The sequence below is a fragment of the Alosa pseudoharengus genome, unplaced genomic scaffold (assembly GCF_046254945.1).
Source record: "Alosa pseudoharengus isolate Yale_2024_CS ecotype anadromous, Long Island Sound unplaced genomic scaffold, YU_APseudo_1.1 YU_APseudo_1.1_scf_11, whole genome shotgun sequence".
Taxonomy (NCBI): Eukaryota; Metazoa; Chordata; class Actinopteri; order Clupeiformes; family Clupeidae; genus Alosa; species Alosa pseudoharengus.
In genome coordinates this window covers 21663856-21682083 of record NW_027468576.1, presented here as the reverse complement: position 1 = coordinate 21682083, position 18228 = coordinate 21663856, and the positions used below count along the sequence as shown (strand labels likewise).

The window sequence follows — 18228 nt, the reverse complement described above, 5'->3', positions numbered from 1 at the left end:
TAAGAGGACTACACCAGCCATCTGGGGACAATCATTTCCCTCTCAGGATCACTATGTCACTGAACTGTAGTAGCCCATAAAAAGATGTAGCCATGTAGTTCTCAAAAATAGGGTGACGTTTTGGCAGCGACCTGTTGATGATCACCTTTCACCACCACATGACCAGTTGGAGTTCTCTCCTGCCATCTTGAAATTACCTCTGTTTTTTCTCTCTATGCCATCATAAGAAAAAGATGCAGATAAGAATCTCCACAAAAGGAAGTGTCAGACAGAAGTCAGCCTCCGCTTCAGGAAAAGCTGTTCTAAAATTATACAAAGTTTGTCACAAATGATACAATTACGCAGTGCTGTTTTACAAATTCATGCACGAGCCATGTCAGTTCAGCCACTGTTAAACATCTGCTTCACGAAACTCCACAACAAATCCAGCAACAACAGCCAGACTGAAAACGTACACCTTCCCATGTCAGTGACTGGCCAATGTAATTTCTAAGAGGCTAACAAGCCATTTCCTTGTCCTTGAACTTCTACTGCTTCCCAGCCTAAATCATCCTACACCCGCCTGCTTCCCACCCTCAGGGTCTGGCCATCTTAAGTCAATGAACCGCAGTCTTTAGGTAACCCAGGTGATCGCCGCCACAGATAAGGACCACTACTGAAGAGAGCTCCAGAGGGCAGAAAGCACACATTCACTGTGAGAAAACCTACGCCAAGAGTATCAGCTAATGTGTTGGGGTATGGAATATGCCCAACATGGCAATGCAATTAGAATGAAGGGGAGGGGGTGGAGTGACCCACTCCAACACAGCAATTACTGTCCACCAGTCAATGAGATGACACAAGCTTTTGAATTTGTTGCTGTATAGAGCCATTTCATGGTGTTCGCTAATGACTGGTTCTGTTGCTATTTTGGATGGAGTTAACCAGTTGCTAAAAGGAGAGTAAGTTGTTTTTGTGCCTCTGTAGGTGCCCCCTTGCAGCAACTGTTTGATCTACACCATAAACCAAACACAAAATACCAGAAATTAGTTGTGAATGAAGAGGGGAAGCACTGTGATTTGCTGAGCAGAAATCAAATCAACCCATAATAGCTACAGGACAACAAACAAGTTAACTGATACTAAAAAAGGGTGAGTCAGTGTTGAAGCACCATACAAAATGTAAATACGCCAGGCAGAAACACCACTACCAAGTGAGTAATACATAATTGTAATGGGACCATAAAAGCTTCACAAGGCGAGCCCTGTTCTATTTAGGTCCCAGTCAACACTTGCATCTCTGACATGATGGGTGTCTGAATAGCAGTGGACTTTACCTGAATCAGTGTTTACAACTCCAGCACAGATGCAGAGGTAGACCTTTTTATACCAGACCTGGGCCTGTTTAAGACTACACCACATGGTTCTAAAGGACGGTGTACACTGGGGAAAAAATGAAATTAAATGCTTGCCTAATACTTTTAATGTTGTTTGAAGATGCCTGTTCTACTCAAATGAGAAATTCTAGAGCTAATTCTAGAGCAATACAGTAGGCTAGGCTATACATGCAGGGGACTGCTAGCCAATTCCAGCAGCAGTATACCCTCGCAAAGGAAGGGAAACGCCACTTGACCATCGATTTCCTCTCACCAAGGTCGAAGTATTCATACACAACTAAGCGTGACTGAACATATCTCCGACCTGAATTTCCATAAGCAACTTTATTGCTATTTCGAACGCATGTTGCAATGCAGACTAATATATTGATCAGTTTGACAGAGGGTAAAAATATACCAACGCCCAGTTGCTCTACAACAGAGCAGGGCAACATAGGCCTATGCATTTGAACAATATTTTGAAGAAGTTTCCGACAACCACAAACAATTTCCTTTGAAATGTTTCGCTGCGCGATACTTTTCCTCGGCATGAGCAAGAAAGGGAAAACAATCTCAGCTAGTAACAAAGTATCGCCTCGTTCATGAAACGTGGTGCCATGACAGCCCTGTCAAAAACAACCCGAGAAGTAAACTGGACATGGTCATTTTTTAACCAACACCCCAAAAAAAATAGTTTATTTGCAACACAACAAGTCGCCTAACCAAAACTACCAGAAATACCATTAAGTCATAAACATTACGTTATAGCCTACGCTTTACGTTATGTTTCTGTAACATCGGGTGAGCTAACCAACCTAAATGTCTGTTGAGCGTATCTAAAACAAACAGTAGGCCCTAACATATCTTCAAGAGCAGAATAATAAACGATTTACTTTGTCTACATATGTAATTGTAGCCTATAGGCCCTATATTCTTCCGCCTGTTCGAGCGAACGCGGTGAAGCAACAGTTGTTCGCTGTTTGGTTATTTCCTAGGCCCAAGTAGATATCCCCCCGTCCCAGTTAACCCTTCACAACTGCGCGCTGGAAGTATCGGTTAGCCCGTCTCTAAAATAGCGCACAAATATGAACAAAACCTCTTACGCGACTGTCAATTAAAGTTCAAATAAGTTCCGTGTGCACATATTCGCGTGGTTAAACGTGTAAAACTCTGTTTATAGAAAGAAATTTGTTTTCTTACCTGCACGGAATCGGCCGCCATCTTGCCTTCTAACTTTGAATCAAACTCGGGATAGTGGATGGGAGGTGAGTCACAAAGGAGAGTAGCAGCTTTGCAACTTCTCTCCAACTAGTCCTTTCGGCTCCTCTTTTAATGATAAAAACGGGACCATCAGCTTTCCCGCGACGTGTCCATGGTTCAGCTGAGAATCCTGAGATCTTCCATGACAATACCTTCACAGTAATCCCTTTTATAAAAGTAATGTAAACAGGTAAAACAATAAAGAATAAACACTCGTTAAAATAAAAAGTTATTTTCCAAACAGTCCACAAGTAAGGCTTTGGGAAGGAGTGCTGGTGATATAAATGTCTTCGCGGGGAACTCCACCCGAGACACGCAGCGCCCAGCTCTGGAAAGCTTTTTCTCTCAGCTAGAGTCAATTCATCCACTTTTAGTCATGTGATCATAAACCCTATGCAAGCATGCGGCAGACACTTTCCCAGGAGGAGCAGTTCGCGTATGGTGCCAAATATAGTGCTCATATGTGTTGTTTATTCAGTTCATATCGTGCAGTAAAAAAAGTTTAGATGTAGACCCATGGAAACAGGAAAAGAAGATCCACATGTAGGCATAATAATAATAATAATAATAATAATAATAATAATAATAATAGCAAAAATAATCTGCTTTAAATATGTTGTAAATATGTTTTTATGGCATAAGTCAATGTGTGTCTAAGGGGAAGGCATTTATTAAATGGTTGGGGTGTTTGGGGTGTAATATAATACATAGGCCTATATACTATACCATGATATAAAATCATGTTTGCATTTGTATGTTTTTTGCCAATATATATATATAGTAACATTGTCGACATTCATGTCAAAAGGAAATGTATTGTGGGACTTTTTCTAACCTTTGTCTGGCCATCCACGTGGCTAATGAATGATTTAAAGACGCTGTTGACCTATTTGACACAGTTATTTGATTTGAATGGGCATTTGTTTTCCTTTCCACTAGCACAAAGAAGCCCATTCATATTAACAGTTGATATTTAAAATTGGATGTATATAATACACTACTATGAGATATTTGGTGGAGCTCGTGCTCAGCTGCAGTTTAATACACCACACTGGCCGTGTTACCTAACAGAAAGACAAAAATGCCTTCCAATCCCGAGATCAGAATAATTTTAGCCACAACGAGGCTGACATTGTGCTGTGTCTAGTTTGCATGATCTCCTTCCCTGTGGTGGAGTATGAGGAAATCAGCCAGTGACTCAAAGTAGACAGGGCCCCTCTCTTAATGAGCTATCAGTAGACCGTGGCTCTCTGTCCACTCCCGAGGGTGTTTATTTTTGGAGGCCTAAGCAGACCGGCTGGTCACTGCTGGAAACGTGAGTCAGACATTGATAAGGCTCCGTTCTGTTGTTGAAGATTAAGGACAAGTCAGACACTCCACATTGTCTCAAGCCTTAGAACAAATGAGATGTCTTGGTCCATGGGTTTTTAGCTTGACATGCACTTCAAGGGAGAGGGCATCATCACAATATCGTTTTCTCAATTCCCTTTATAAAACATTGAGGGCGAGTCAGATGTGTCATAATATGCTTTTTGTTCAGCTGCATAGAATTCCCAGCTATGTTTTTAGTTCATATGGTCGAATATTACTTTAGTAATGCCTAGCTTTGTACCTCTAGTTGTGTTGTGATTATTGAGTGAATACATAGAGCTGTGGGCCCAGAGTTAGAGTGAACATGTGGCTGTTTGGATCTGAGTGGATGTTGCTGTGGCCTTTGTGCTCCTGTGTTTGCATTCTGTAACAAAGCCTTTTTACTTAAAGGTCAGTGTACTTCAGGTCAGCGGCTCGCCTCAGTTCCCTCTTGACACGAAAGGCCTTTTTTCCCCCAAACAGGTCACACCATTACCATAGTCACTTTTGCCTGTTTACTTTCCCCCTAATGTTCACACAGACTTCAGCATGGTTAAGCTTCAAACAATGCCGAAGTCATTGATGAACTGAAGAGGTAAGAAGAAATGGTTAACTGCTAGAGAGAACTGTCTAAATGTTTGGACCACAAACGGTTGGAATTTGAACATGGAATGTGCGTTCACCAAAACTGATCAGTCTGAGTGAGGGATTTTGGTGAACCCTGTGGCAGTGAAAACCTCTTTGTGTGAAACCACGGTAACCACCATTGTTGGTTTTCTCCACCACAACACACAGCACTCAGCAGCCATAGTCACACACTTCCTGTGGTAACAATCGAGCTTCCTGTGCTAGACTGCGTGTTGTTGTATCAGAGGTGATAATCTCCCAAGGCTTTTTTCATTTGGTAGGTTACACAAACCTAAATTTCTAAATAGCATGATATTGACGTTCAGTCTGAAAGGCCATCAGTGTCTTTCATGAAACAAGCACCGCATTGCCATATTTGGTATATGACCACATTCCTGCTCTCTTTAGGAAAGGTCAGAGAGTAAGCAACATTCACAAAGGAAAAATGGGAAGACTTTTCAAGTCCCGCTACAATCCCTTGAGGGTATCGTTGTAGTGTTGATTAAGGTGTAGCATCAAGGTTACGCATCAAGGTCTTAAGATCATGCGTGCATGATCAACAGGAATTTTCAACATCTACAGCTGTGGTACTGTCATGTCCTCCCCCTAAGGAAACAATTTCATGGATAATTGCAGCATAATCAGAGAAAGAGAGAGAGAGAAGTAAAGAAAGAGAAACACCATCACCCACACTGACTCTAGCTTGTGGTAGTGGCCATCAGACCCTCCTATTCATAGTTGCCAGTAGTGACGTAGAGACCCTGGGGGGAAGCCTGGCTGTCTGACTCATCCCTTCAGAATGTCTGCCCAAGGGGAGACTGTCTTACACTACCCCACACACCTGTAGCTAGCGCACTAACTCACCTGCTCAGCAGCCAATGGCTAACTACAGCTTTTAGGCACTCTTTGGAAAGCTAATAATTAGCCAGCTGTATATTTATTTTTTTTCAGCAGTGACCCCGGGTGATGGGATGGGGTCTAGGGGCCCATGCCATTTATGGGCTTGAAGTGACAGTAATTGATGGGGTATTGATGTTTCTCACAAGCAGCCTGAGCTGCAGTGTTGGCTTTTAGAGTTCAGAAAGGTAGGCCTTCATGTGGGATCTACATCCTGTTTGAAGTGGGGTGAACAAAGGACTGTTCTGTTGGAGAAAAACTCCTACGTTTTAATGTATGATGGCACCACCTGCTGGTGGCAGAGCAAAAGTACATCAAATGTCAAACAAACAAGTAATTACATAGAATAACAATTAAGACAAATGCTTATTTGTCTATAACAAATGAATTATGAAAGAATACCTGCAACAGAAACCGTAGTCAAGTCAAGTCAAGTTTATTTATATAGCGCATTTCATACACAGAGGTCATTCAATGTGCTTTACATAAACAAAACCAAACAATAATAACAAATAAAAGCATAGAAAGGCATTAAAGTCAAAGAATAGTTACAAGGTAAAGATCATAATAAAAATAAAAAGGTAAAATCATTTAAAAATAAAGAATAATTAGTAAGCAAAAACAAAGGCAAAAGTAGTAAAAAAAGTAATAAAAGACAAGGTAGAATAATTACCATGGCAGATTCAGAATTTGTAACTCGGCACAGTTAGCAGAAAGCATCTGAGAACAGTTTGGTCTTAAGTCTAGATTTAAAACTGGCTACAGTTGGGGCCTTTTTCATGTCATCCGAAAGTTGGTTCCACAGCTGAGCCACATAGCAGCTAAAAGCTGCTTCACCATGTTTAGTTCTAACAGTAGGTTTTACTAGCAGGTTTTTCACCTGGGACCTGAGAGGACGAGAAGGTGTGTACTGCTGAAGCATGTCTGACAGGTATTTAGGTCCTGCTCCATTTACTGATTTATAAACAAGCAATAGTGCTTTAAAGTCAATTCTGTGACTTACTGGAAGCCAGTGCAAGGACTTAAGAATTGGAGTAATGTGGTCAGTTCTTTTAGTTTTTGTTAGATAGCTGCTGCATTTTGTATCACCTGAAGCTGTTTAATAGTCTTTTTAGGAAAGCCTGTGAGCAGTAATCAACCCTGCTGGAGATAAATGCATGAATGAGTTTTTCTAAGTCATGTTTTGACATCCGCCCTCTGAGTTTGGCAATATTTTTGAGGTGGTAAAAAGCTGATTTAGTTTTCGCTTTCATGTGGCTGTTGAAATTTAGATCACTGTCAATTAATACACCAAGATTTTAACTGTATCCTTTGCCTTCAACCCTTCTGTGTCAAGGAGAGTGGCAACCCTAAGTCTTTCCTCCTTTTTACCAAATATAATTACTTCAGTTTTTTCTTTGTCCACATCCAGGTGTTGATTTGTTCTATACACTGACACATAGATTCAAGAGGACCATAGTCGTTTGGTGACAGAGCTAAGTAAATTTGTGTGTCATCTGCATAGCTATGATATGAAATTAAATTATTTTGGATGATTTGTCCAAGTGGGAGCATATAGAGGTTGAATAATAGTGGTCCCAAGATCGACTCCTGGGGAACACCACAGGTCAAGGACGTTGGTGTTGAGGTACAGTTTCCGATGGCAACAAAGAAGCTCCTTTCTTGTAGATATGATTTTAGCCAGCTGATAACTATGCCTGTAAATCCAACCCAGTGTTCTAGTCTGTGTAGTAAAATATTGTGATCAACAGTGTCAAATGCTGCACTAAGGTCCAGTAGCACTAGGACTGATTTACCTGAATCTGTGTTGAGGCGGATGTCATTGGAAACTTTAATGAGAGCTGTTTCAGTGCTGTGATTTGCCTAAAAACCAGACTGAAAGTAATCAAAATACCCATTTGATGTTAGGAAGGTGGTTCATTGATTAAAGACTACTTTTTCAATAATTTTGCCAATAAAAGGTAGATTGGATATGGGCCTGTAATTGTTTAGCATGGAGGCATCCAGGTTATTCTTCTTGAGAAGTGGCTTTACAACAGCTGTTTTCAGTGACTTAGGAAAAGTGCCAGACAGCAGTGATACATTTACAATTTGAAGGACATCCGCCACTGTGAGGTGAAAAACAGTTTTGAAGAAATTGGTAGGCAGAGTGTCTAAGACACATGTGGAAGAGCTGAGATTCTGTACCGTTTTTTCAAGTGTTTCGTAGTCTATCAAGCTGAACTCTGACATCAAGTTTAGTTTCCCTCTGTTTGTTGCTGGAAGTTCAGGTTGTTGAATTTGTAATTGAGCAGATATGTTGAGTCTGATTTTGTCAATTTTACCTTTAAAGTGCATCAAATAAGTGTTCTACAGAGTCTGACAGTTGACTTGACTTTGGTGAAAGTGCTTGCTCAAAAAGAGCACTTGTCTGATAATTTATGATTCTCCTTTTTACCATCATAGCTGTGTTTGGGGAAGTGTGTGGGGACATAGACACATCAAAGAACACGCAGAAATTATCAGATAAGGCCAGGTCTTTAACAGCTGTAGAGACATCGAGAACCTTTGTGATAACAAGGTCGAGGGTATGGCCGAGAGAGTGTGTTGGCCCCTGTTATGCTGTGTTAGGGAGAAAGTATCGATTAGTGCAATATTTATTCTACCTTGTCTTTTATTAGTGAATTCCTTGGCATAATTGTTTTCAGCATTATCCACATGCAAGTTTAGATCCCCTGATATAATAAGACAGTCAAACTGCAATGCAAACGACTGATAGCAGTTCACCTAGCTCTTCAAGAAAAACTTTTGCTAAATGTTTTGGAGGCCTGTAAATTGTCAGTAATAAAATCTGAGGAGAAGACTTAATGCATGCACACAGATATTCAAATGAAGTAAAGTCACCGAATGACGATTGACTGCACTGAAAAGACGTCTTGAAAATTGTGGCTATCCCCCCACCTCTTTAATTTGCTCTGGTAGCACTCAAAAAACTGAAATTTGGGGGAGCTGATTTGATGAGAGTAGCAGCACTGTTTGCTTGATCTAACCATGTCTCAGTTAAAAGTAAAAAATCAAGGTTGTGTGTGCAAATTAGATCATTAATTAAGAATGATTTGTTTGAAAGAGATCTGATATTTAGGAGTGCTAGTTTTGCTGTAAGTGTTGGGGAAATATGATCCATGGGGGAAATCTGAGGTTGATGTGGTACGGGTAGGAGATTGGACTGGTTTACCCTATAAGCTCGATGCATTTGTGTTCTATTTCTTGTCAATACAGGAATAGAGAATGTCATGGGCTTACTGGGTCCTGACATGTTCTCAAAACTACTGTCAGTACCATTTATATTGCAGGGACCCTGAGAATATCGTGCAATACAGGCATCATATAATTGTCCCCTGCTGCTGCCATCTGTATTTTCCACTGCACATTCCATGCTATATGCCGGCTGAGAAAATGAACTAAGAGGTTGCTGCTGCTTAAGAGATCCTTCTAAACCTGGAGGGGGAGGGCGAGGGGGTGGAGGTGCCCTTTGCTTCTTTGGTGCTAAAGATCTTGGGCTAGTAAAACTCTACTGGCTACTGTAATGGCTACTGGTAGCAGTCTCTCCATTCTTGCAGGGAACATCATGTGCTTGGGTGGGGATGGGTATTCAGGGGATGGATATTCAGGGGATCCTGTGGAGTTTGAGTGGGTGGTAGGATGACGGGGTAAGTGACCTGAAAGTTTATGTGCCATGTAATTTCTGTGTGCACTGGGGAAAATACTCACAGAAATTACAGGGCACATTCTACATGTTCAGAAATGTTGATAAAATGTTTAGACATTTTATGAAATGCAGATAAAATATTTAGACATTTTATGAAATGTAGATAACTTGTGTACATAATTAGTAGATACCTAACTTCTGAAGATACAGCGTAAAAAAAACAACAAAATGGGGGCAGCCTGACATCCAAACAAAAACAAAACCCTGTGTTGAATTTCTCTAGGAATACTGAAGGTAAGGGCGAGCTATCTGGCTAGCATGTTTTGTTTGGTCTTTGGTTAAAATGTCCTACAATGTACTATTTTTTGCACAAAAGTGCCTGCTAATAAATGTAAATATAAACATAAACACAAGCAAACGTGACTTCCTGTGAAATCCATAACTGTGCCTTTAAATAGAATAATTTATTAAAGTTTGACATGACAGGGTTCAACAACAACATAGTTTTTTTTAAATAGTTTTAAAACTTTTTAAAAAGAAAAATGCAACCTGAATTGTGTCAAACAAGAGGGAAAAAGACAGCAAAAACATGAAATTTAAAGAAAAAAAATACTATAACTAGATGTACCGCATAGCGGTACAAAATATGACCGCCGCTCAGTCCTGTACGTTCCGCGAAAAGAAATCACACTTCAATTTGTCTCCATATTTTACTCCATCCCCCACTCTTGAAACTTTTGTGTATGCTTGTTTGGCATGCCTGAGTGTGTGTGTGCGGCTGCACAGAAAGTAGCCTACTGGTGCTGAAAAGGTGAATAGATTGTAGAATAGCCAAAGAAGATGTAGCATTGTTATAAAACCTTTAAAATCTCTAAACAATCACAAGTAGGGCAGTTCATCACAGTTCATCCATTGCAACTGGATTGATGAAAGGTCACTTACACCTGTAGGCTACATTGTATTTGGGAAAAGCAAAAGGTATCAGTATAATGTTATTTATTTATTTATTTATTTATTTATAAACAAAAACATCTCTGTCAGTTCCATGCCGTTTTCAACAGCTAAAACAAAGGTCATTTTTGGATGGATGGATTTTTTGTGAATGTTTCTTCTTCTACATAAGATTTTAGTAATCTTTAGTTCATGTGATACTTTATTGTCAATGCACAAATTAAGTAACAGTAGTCTGAAACGTTATTGTTAATGCACAAATTAAGTAACAGTAGTCTGAAACGAAATGCTGTTTTACATCTAACCAGTAGTGCAAATAACTGACATGTCCAAATGGGCCTTGATGAAATGCGTCGCTAGACTGTTCACATCTTAACGGGCCAAAGTTGAAGAGCTGTTGTCCGTTATTGTTCGTGCAAATATAGGCTGATTCATGTTCCCTTGCATTGTGTGAGGTCCATGGCTAGTCTGGCTTTCACCAGACCAAGCTCAATCTTTTAAGAAATCAAAAAATAAATAGCGGGCAGATCAGGCTGGCTGGGTTCACCCAGCCTAGTCCATAGGCACCCGATATTGTTTAATTTTCCGATTGAGATATCCTCTGCCTATTCTAAATGCAAAAATGCATCAGGGAGTTATGACAAAACTGTAACTAACAAACTAGATCCTAATAGAAAGCTGTTAGCTTCTCTAAGCTACAGGTAGGCTTATAAGGTAGGCCTATTTAAAACATAAATTGTCAATAGGCTATGCTGGCGACACAAATAAAATCTCCTTTGGAAACCAATGGCTCACGCCTTACAGTATCAAGCGGACTTAAACTGCCATATCGTGGCGAAAAGTTGTAATAAAATTCACGCAGCTCCACGAGTCAAGGAAAGCGCGAATGAAGTAGCCACTTCTAAATGGGACCCACTACACAGTAGCTTAAGGTGTGTTGCTAAAGCAGCCATAACTAGATGTACCGCATAGCGGTACAAAATATGACCGCCGCTCAGTCCTGTCCATTCCGCGAAAATAAATCATATTAATGAATTTGTCTCCATCTTCTACTCCACCCCCCACTCTTGAAACTTTTGTGTATGCTTGTTTGGAATGTGTGTTTGCACACATTCCGCACACAATGTAGCCTACTGGCGCTGCAAAGGTGAATAGATTTGTTTCTGGGCCAAAAAATTTGTAGCATTATTATAAAACCTTTAAAATCTCTAAACAATCACAAGTAGGGCAGTTCATCACAGTCCATCCATTGCAACTGGACTGATGAAAGGTACACCTGTAGGCTACATTAGCCTATTTGGGAAAAGCAGAAGATAGCAGCATAATGTATTTATTTATTTATTATTAAACAAAACAATCCCTGTCAGTTCCATGCAGTTTTCAACAGCTATAAGAGAGGTCATGTCATGGATTTTTGTGAATGTTTCTTCTTCTACATATGCATAAATTTAGTCATCTAGTTCAAATGATATTCAGCTTTATTGTCAATGCACAAATTAAATACCAGTAGTCTAAAACAAAATGCCGTTTTACCCAGTGGTGCAAATAACTGACATGTCCAAAAGGGCCTTCATGAAATGCGTTGCGAGACTGTTCATACACATTTTAACAGGCAAAGTTGAAGAGCTGTCTGTTATTGTTTGTGCAAATAATATGCTGATTCATGTTCCCTTGCATTTTGCAACTATGAGGTCCATGGTTAAGCTCAATCTTTTGATTTTCACCCAGCCTAGTCCATGGTATGCGCCCGATAGAAATATTGTTTAATTTTGCGATTGAGATATCCACGCACTGGCGCCCCCCCTGCGACGTGTTCGGCCCCCGGTTTCAGAGCTAAATGCAAAAATGCATAGAGGGAGTTATGACAAAACCGTGACTGTTAACAAACTATAAGCTATATAAGGTAGGCCCTATGCTAGGCCTATTACACAACACTTCACTAGGCTATGCTAGCGACCCAAATAAAATCTCCTTTGGAACCAATGGCTTACACCTTACAGTATCAAGCTGCCACCTCTTGGCGAATCACGGAAAGGGCGAATGAAGTGGACACTTCTAAATGGAACCCAACCCACTGTACAGTAGCTCAAGGTCTGTGGCTAAAGCAGCCATAATGAAAGCGTTATCATTGTTTGGATACTTCACACACACGTGTTTTTTAATCACATAGACTAACTACCAAGCTGGAATCACATCGACTCCCCTCTCACACCCTAAACACGCACTTCGAACAAACAAAAAGCGCCTCAGTCTCACGGAATAGCCATAGGCAAAACTGTATCTGACCGGTGTAACGTTGGTACTAAATCATCCATCGCAAAGAATGATTTTTGTAGCACGTGCAACAAATATGTGTAGGTACAGCCCTGCCCTGAATACATCTCAACGTGCGCTCTAAAACAGAGAGGCGGTTAGAGCCGAAACTGTACTGTACCGGTGTTACCAGATATACGGTTTCTGAGATTCTGAGTTTCCATGGGTGGAGTTTAGCGTGAATATTTATAAACGGAGGTTGACGTGCGCGCGCGCCTAGAGAGCATTCATGAAGCGTGACTCAAATGGAACTGAAAATGTTGGTAAAGAAGCTAGAAGACTACAGCAATTTTAACACGTTTTTAAATGTTGATATGGGATATTGTGGAAAAACGTGACAATTTCGACGACCACTGGTGGTCGAGTAAGTGTATTTAGGCAATTTGGCGTCTATGTTTTGATCTTGTGTAGCTTAGACAGGCTAGCCTACTACAGCCTATCAAATTGTCATTACTTTCATTTAGCCCTGTTTAAATGGGCTATTTAGCACTTAAGGTTGTAATGTCAGTGGGACATCATGGTAGATGTCTTGAAAGTGTTAGTACATCATCTGTTTTTGTGTGTGATGTCCAATGAGTTTCGAGGTTTGGTCATGCATGCTTGACTGCCTACATAAACATGTTAGCCTAGTTTGACAAATTTACTTGTGCTGCATTACAATGCCCAGCTACCTCTGTTGCCAAAAATGCTTTATTAGACATTCTGATATCTTGGAGTAGTCTTGTGAAATAATAAAACTTGTTTTATACAATCATGTTGTTATTGTACCATTAGGGAAGCAGGGCATTAATATGGGCCATGCACTTACAGTATATTGGTTATGTTTATCCATAAAGGTCATAACTGCATTAAGTCAATATGCTTTATTACCTTACAAACACTGTCTAGCTTTACATGGATGATGCCTTCTGTAAGAGAAGTCCTTCAGATACACAAGATGAAGTTATGGTGTGGTGAATGGGTATGAATGGCTAATGGTTACAAATTAAGTAGTACTTTACAAGAACCTATGTGCTCAATGTGGATGATGGGGGGGGGGGCTTTAACGTAAAGTTCATCAGTCATCAGATTGAGGTGAATGACTACATATGGGCTGATTATAACAGGTAGTAATCTGGCCCTTCTAACCCCAAATTAGTCATGTGATGCATAAAGGACCCCAGAGGAGTTTTTACCTTAAAATAACGTTTCCAATATCATTTTGAAAGCCCATGAACTCTTAATAGAGTTAATGGCATTTTGAGCAGGTCTTATCGCTTTGAAAGTTTACTGTTCAGGTAGGAACAGAGAAACACACCACTCCACTTGTGTATTGCCAGACAGGCTCATATCATGCTGTTCTATATGCATGCCTATTAATTTACATTTTCAACCAAATCTGCTGTTATATTCTATTCCCTAAGAATATAGGCTAACATGGCCAGACTCCCTCTTACTATGTAAAATTAAAATGGAAAAGAATAAACTGCTCTACAATAGATAGACAGGGCACCCCATTTCTGCCCTTTGAAGGCTGATTACCCAAACTTTATTTTGTATATCCTTATCCTTGCACACAATACTCTGTGGGTATTTTGGTATGGTAATATATATATTTTTACAACTTTGGCTTGACATCTGTATTAAGCTTAACTCAATGTTTTTTGTCTTGAAGATAAAATGTGATTGCTGCCAGGGCTGGCAGGCCTACCACTGAATGTGTAAACTGGCCTGACACTGAAGGACAGTTTATATGCCCTGGCTGTAAATAACTAATACAATAAATTGTTTTCACAACTTTTTGTGTGTTTAGTTATGTGTAGTAATTCCTATAGATTATGTCTCAGAATTACATATCACATGTGCTTTAGAGCCATGACAGGATGCCATTTGTTCAGAGTTAGGACACACACAGGCGTGTATAACATGCTATTTATTGCACAGACATTTGTGTTGTAGGCTATACAGTGGGTCAATTTGATGTAGGCTATGTTGCTGCCTGGGCTAACATGTCACTACAGATGCACAGAGCCTAGGCTACAATCAAAACGATAAAAAACATAATAGCCTAGCTAGGCTAAGACTACCATCAAGGCCTACTGTGTAAAAATCGCCAATATCCTTAATGGTAAGCCACCCACTGAATCTGACACAAAGTTTTGTTTGACTGGCTGTGACACAAGATAACAACATTGACGCCAAATTGCATCTAAACTCGAACACGACATAGTCATACTTTCCATTAACATGACAACATCCAAAAACGTGTTAAAACGCCGTGATCTTCTACTTTCTTTGACAACATTTTCAGTTCCATTCATTCACGCTTCAGCAATGGGCGTCTAGACACTCGCGCACGACATCCTCCGTTCATAAATATTCACGCTAAACTCCGCCCTGGAAACTCAGAATCTCAGAAACCGTATATCCGGTAACACCGGTAATTTTGTCCTGTCCTCTGTCTTGCGGATGTTGCATAGTGTCTCGCGGCACCGTCTTGCGGAAGTTGCGTACTGTCTTGCGGAAGTTGGCTAGTGGTATCAAAGATTCTAGACAGATCACGAACAAAGCTATTTTTGTATTTATTTGTTTCGTTGGAAAATACAATTTCAGTGTCGGGATGTTAGGAAGACATGTGGCTTGTAGAAAATGGATTCATAACTTACAACGCTGAATGTAGGGCGACGTCTGGCCAATATTATTCTGCTGTAAAACATGTTTTTGTTTATCCAGCATTGTCTTGCTTAAGTTACGTGCCTTGCAGAACTGTCTTGTGTAAAGGTGTGCTAGGTGTGTAGCGCTGTCATGATGGTTGTCTCGTGGAAAGTGTAAAGTTAGGTAAAACGCCAAATAAAAAAACACAAGTATCCGTTGTCGACCTCAGTTGCTTTGGAAATGTTTTGTTATGCCACCTAGGTCTATAGGCTACCTTCCACCTCTTTCTGTTCTATTTGTTATTAACTTGTAGCCAGGGCTACTTGTAACCAAGAAATATATAAATCACTTCTTACTTACAACAAATAGCATACGTATATTAAACACTTAATGTATATTGTTGATATTCCACAAGCAGCATTAGTTCAAGTTCAAGTAGTTTATCGTCACGTAGGCTACGCATAAAGGGAAATATAATTAATGAAACTCCTTGTGCCAGCAAAATTTTAAGAATAAATAATAATTGTTTAGATAATTATTATAGGCAAATGTGTAAATATTGAGGCATCTTACCAAGTCTGTTAAGTCATAGGCTTGCTTAACCAAATGTTGTAGCCATCCATGGGTAGATGATCACAAAAACAGACAACTGGACAGTTTTGGAGAACACATTTTAATTCTAAACATAAGAACAAAAAAGCTTTGTAAATCTAAATACGGAAAACCTTGCATGGTTCAAGCTCATGTTCTCTCTCAGAACAAAATACACCATAAACTTAACTTAATACCAAAAAAACAAATTTCCCTAGTACACACATATAGTAAATAATAATGAAATGAAGATAATACATTGAAATCCAATAAGACATAAAGAAATAAATAAAAAACTAATACATTAAAAAAGAATGTATAAATACAGAAAAAACAGCAATGCTTGTTACTCCAATGCCGGATGCATGGACATGAACCTCTCAGCCAGAAACCTGCAGAAACCCTCGTGGTTCGTGACAATGTTAATGGAAACCTTCAAATGCAAACAGATTTCAAATTGGAAATAGCATGAGAATGTAGTGACAATATGCATGTTTGGTATGGTTTGGTTTATTTATTCTGGAGAAACCACACTGATCATAATATGGCATGGCTTTTATATTCACATTTCCTTGCATCATTACGTCGAGCACAAGGTCAACATCTATGATATCTTCATCACAGATTATGGCAGTCTGTATCATTTTTGCCAGTTTCCTGGACTAATTGGGGCCACAAAAGAGAAATAAATCTTATAAAACTTTTTGCATTACTAATTGTATGTTTACTTAAAATAGTTGTTATTCATAACCAGTGCATTATTACTACATAAACTGTGAAGTGTATTCATATCAATCAGTTTTCTATGCAATCTAATGCTTTTCGGATGTCATCTTCAAATTCCTTATTTGACAGTTACTGTTTATAAGTTTGGAGATGTACTGTTTTGCAGCGACATGCAATGCCGACTCCACAACTGTTGCACTTTCCAGCCAGTTGGTGTAATAGATTGCCCACTATGAATCAGTGACAATAACTGAAAGACAAACAATCCAAATAGATGACTGATTTAGAAATTTAAACTAGGTAGCATTTTAACCTTCTAAGTTATTTAAACCTTTTTAGTTACCATAGCACTGAAATATTTCACAGGTCAGAGAACATAGACAAATTTAAAGTCTAGAAAAAAAACTAAAACTGAAAAAAGAAAGGAAAATAGCAAACTCAAGTGTTGCAATATAAACTTGTGAATTCAAGTCCTTGTGCTGTCCTTGTGTGAGCAAAGGAGTGTGTGTAACCTTAGCTAGTCGTGTCTTCTCAGTTGATGCCTTTGAGCACAACTTCTCAAACAGTGTTGCATTCAGACTATTTTTTTATATATCTAAAATAATTTTTATATTTTATAGTTGTTATGGGGCCTGTTAATCATTCCAGCTTGACCATGCAAGGGTGCCACAAACAGACAGAGACATTTCGTGCTTTACAGTATAGATAGTTAGATAGATGTCATCACAGTGTTTCACAGAAAGTATTTTAAAGTATTTTGAAAATACAAAAATACACAACACTGAAGTATTTTGATACAAAATACGAAGGCATTTTCATCATCTCAATAAAATACAAATTACAAAATAGTATTTTGTATTTGAAATACATATTTTAAATACATGTATTAGAAATACTGCCCATCCCTGCCCATGCCCAGCCATGGCCCAATCAGTGGAAACTGACATAAAGATTTGCTCTGCCCCAAGTGTGGCCCATACGCCGTAAAATGTTTTGTTATTCAAGGAAAACAAACTCACCAAGACCAAGGAGATGGTTGTTGTGGACTTCCATAAACAAGCACTTATGTTATGTTATATTGTATTTATTTATTATTCACTATAGTCCTTGGTCTGCACCGAGACCTGAGTTGATATTTTGTTCTCTTCATACTCCCATGTTGTGTGAATGACAAATAAAGCGTCTATCTATCTATCTATCTATCTATCTATCTATCTATCTATCTGTCGGCCCAGGTGTGGGTGTTATTGTTTATCAAAGTGTTGGCTGAGGGTTGCCTGGGTCCCCGAGCATGCACTGGCCCACACACTAACTGATCTGACTGAGTGTTGGCTGAATGTCAGCTGTGCTTGAACATTACTTGATAACAAAACACAAATCCAGAGCTACTACTTTAAAGCACAAGTCATCTTTATTAAAAATTCTAACAAACAACTTTGAAAATTCAAAAATCATAAAGCAAAGAAGGATTTTTACATGTACAATTTACATCTTTTATCTAAAACAAAACAAATAAAAATGTCTAATGTCTGGGTGTTACAGGACAGTCGGTGTCACGGGACAGTGTCTAGGTGTCACAGGACAGTCATAGGTGTCACGGGACAGTGTCTGGGTGTCACAGGACAGTCATAGGTGTCACGGGACAGTGTCTAGGTATCACAGGACAGTCATAGGTGTCACAGGACAGTGTCTGGGTGTTACAGGACAGTCATGGGTGTTACAGGACAGTGGCTAACTGTCCCGGGACAGTGTCTGGGTGTCACAGGACAGTCATAGGTGTCACGGGACAGTGTCTGGGTGTTACAGGACAGTCATGGGTGTCACAGGACAGTGTCTG

The 18228-nt window shown here is 39.5% G+C and overlaps 1 protein-coding gene across 2 annotated transcripts in view; it reads right to left on the bottom strand.

The window, feature by feature from the left end:
• Nucleotides 1–2945, bottom strand: part of pkn2b (protein kinase N2b) — a 30694-nt gene extending 27749 nt beyond the window's left edge. For both annotated transcript variants that reach the window (XM_076278411.1, XM_076278412.1), the window contains exon 1: nucleotides 2555–2945. In XM_076278411.1, coding sequence (XP_076134526.1) covers nucleotides 2555–2575 — 21 coding nt within the window. In that variant the 5' untranslated portion in view covers nucleotides 2576–2945. The remainder of the gene's footprint in view (nucleotides 1–2554) is intronic.
• Nucleotides 2946–18228: the final 15283 nt, after the last annotated feature.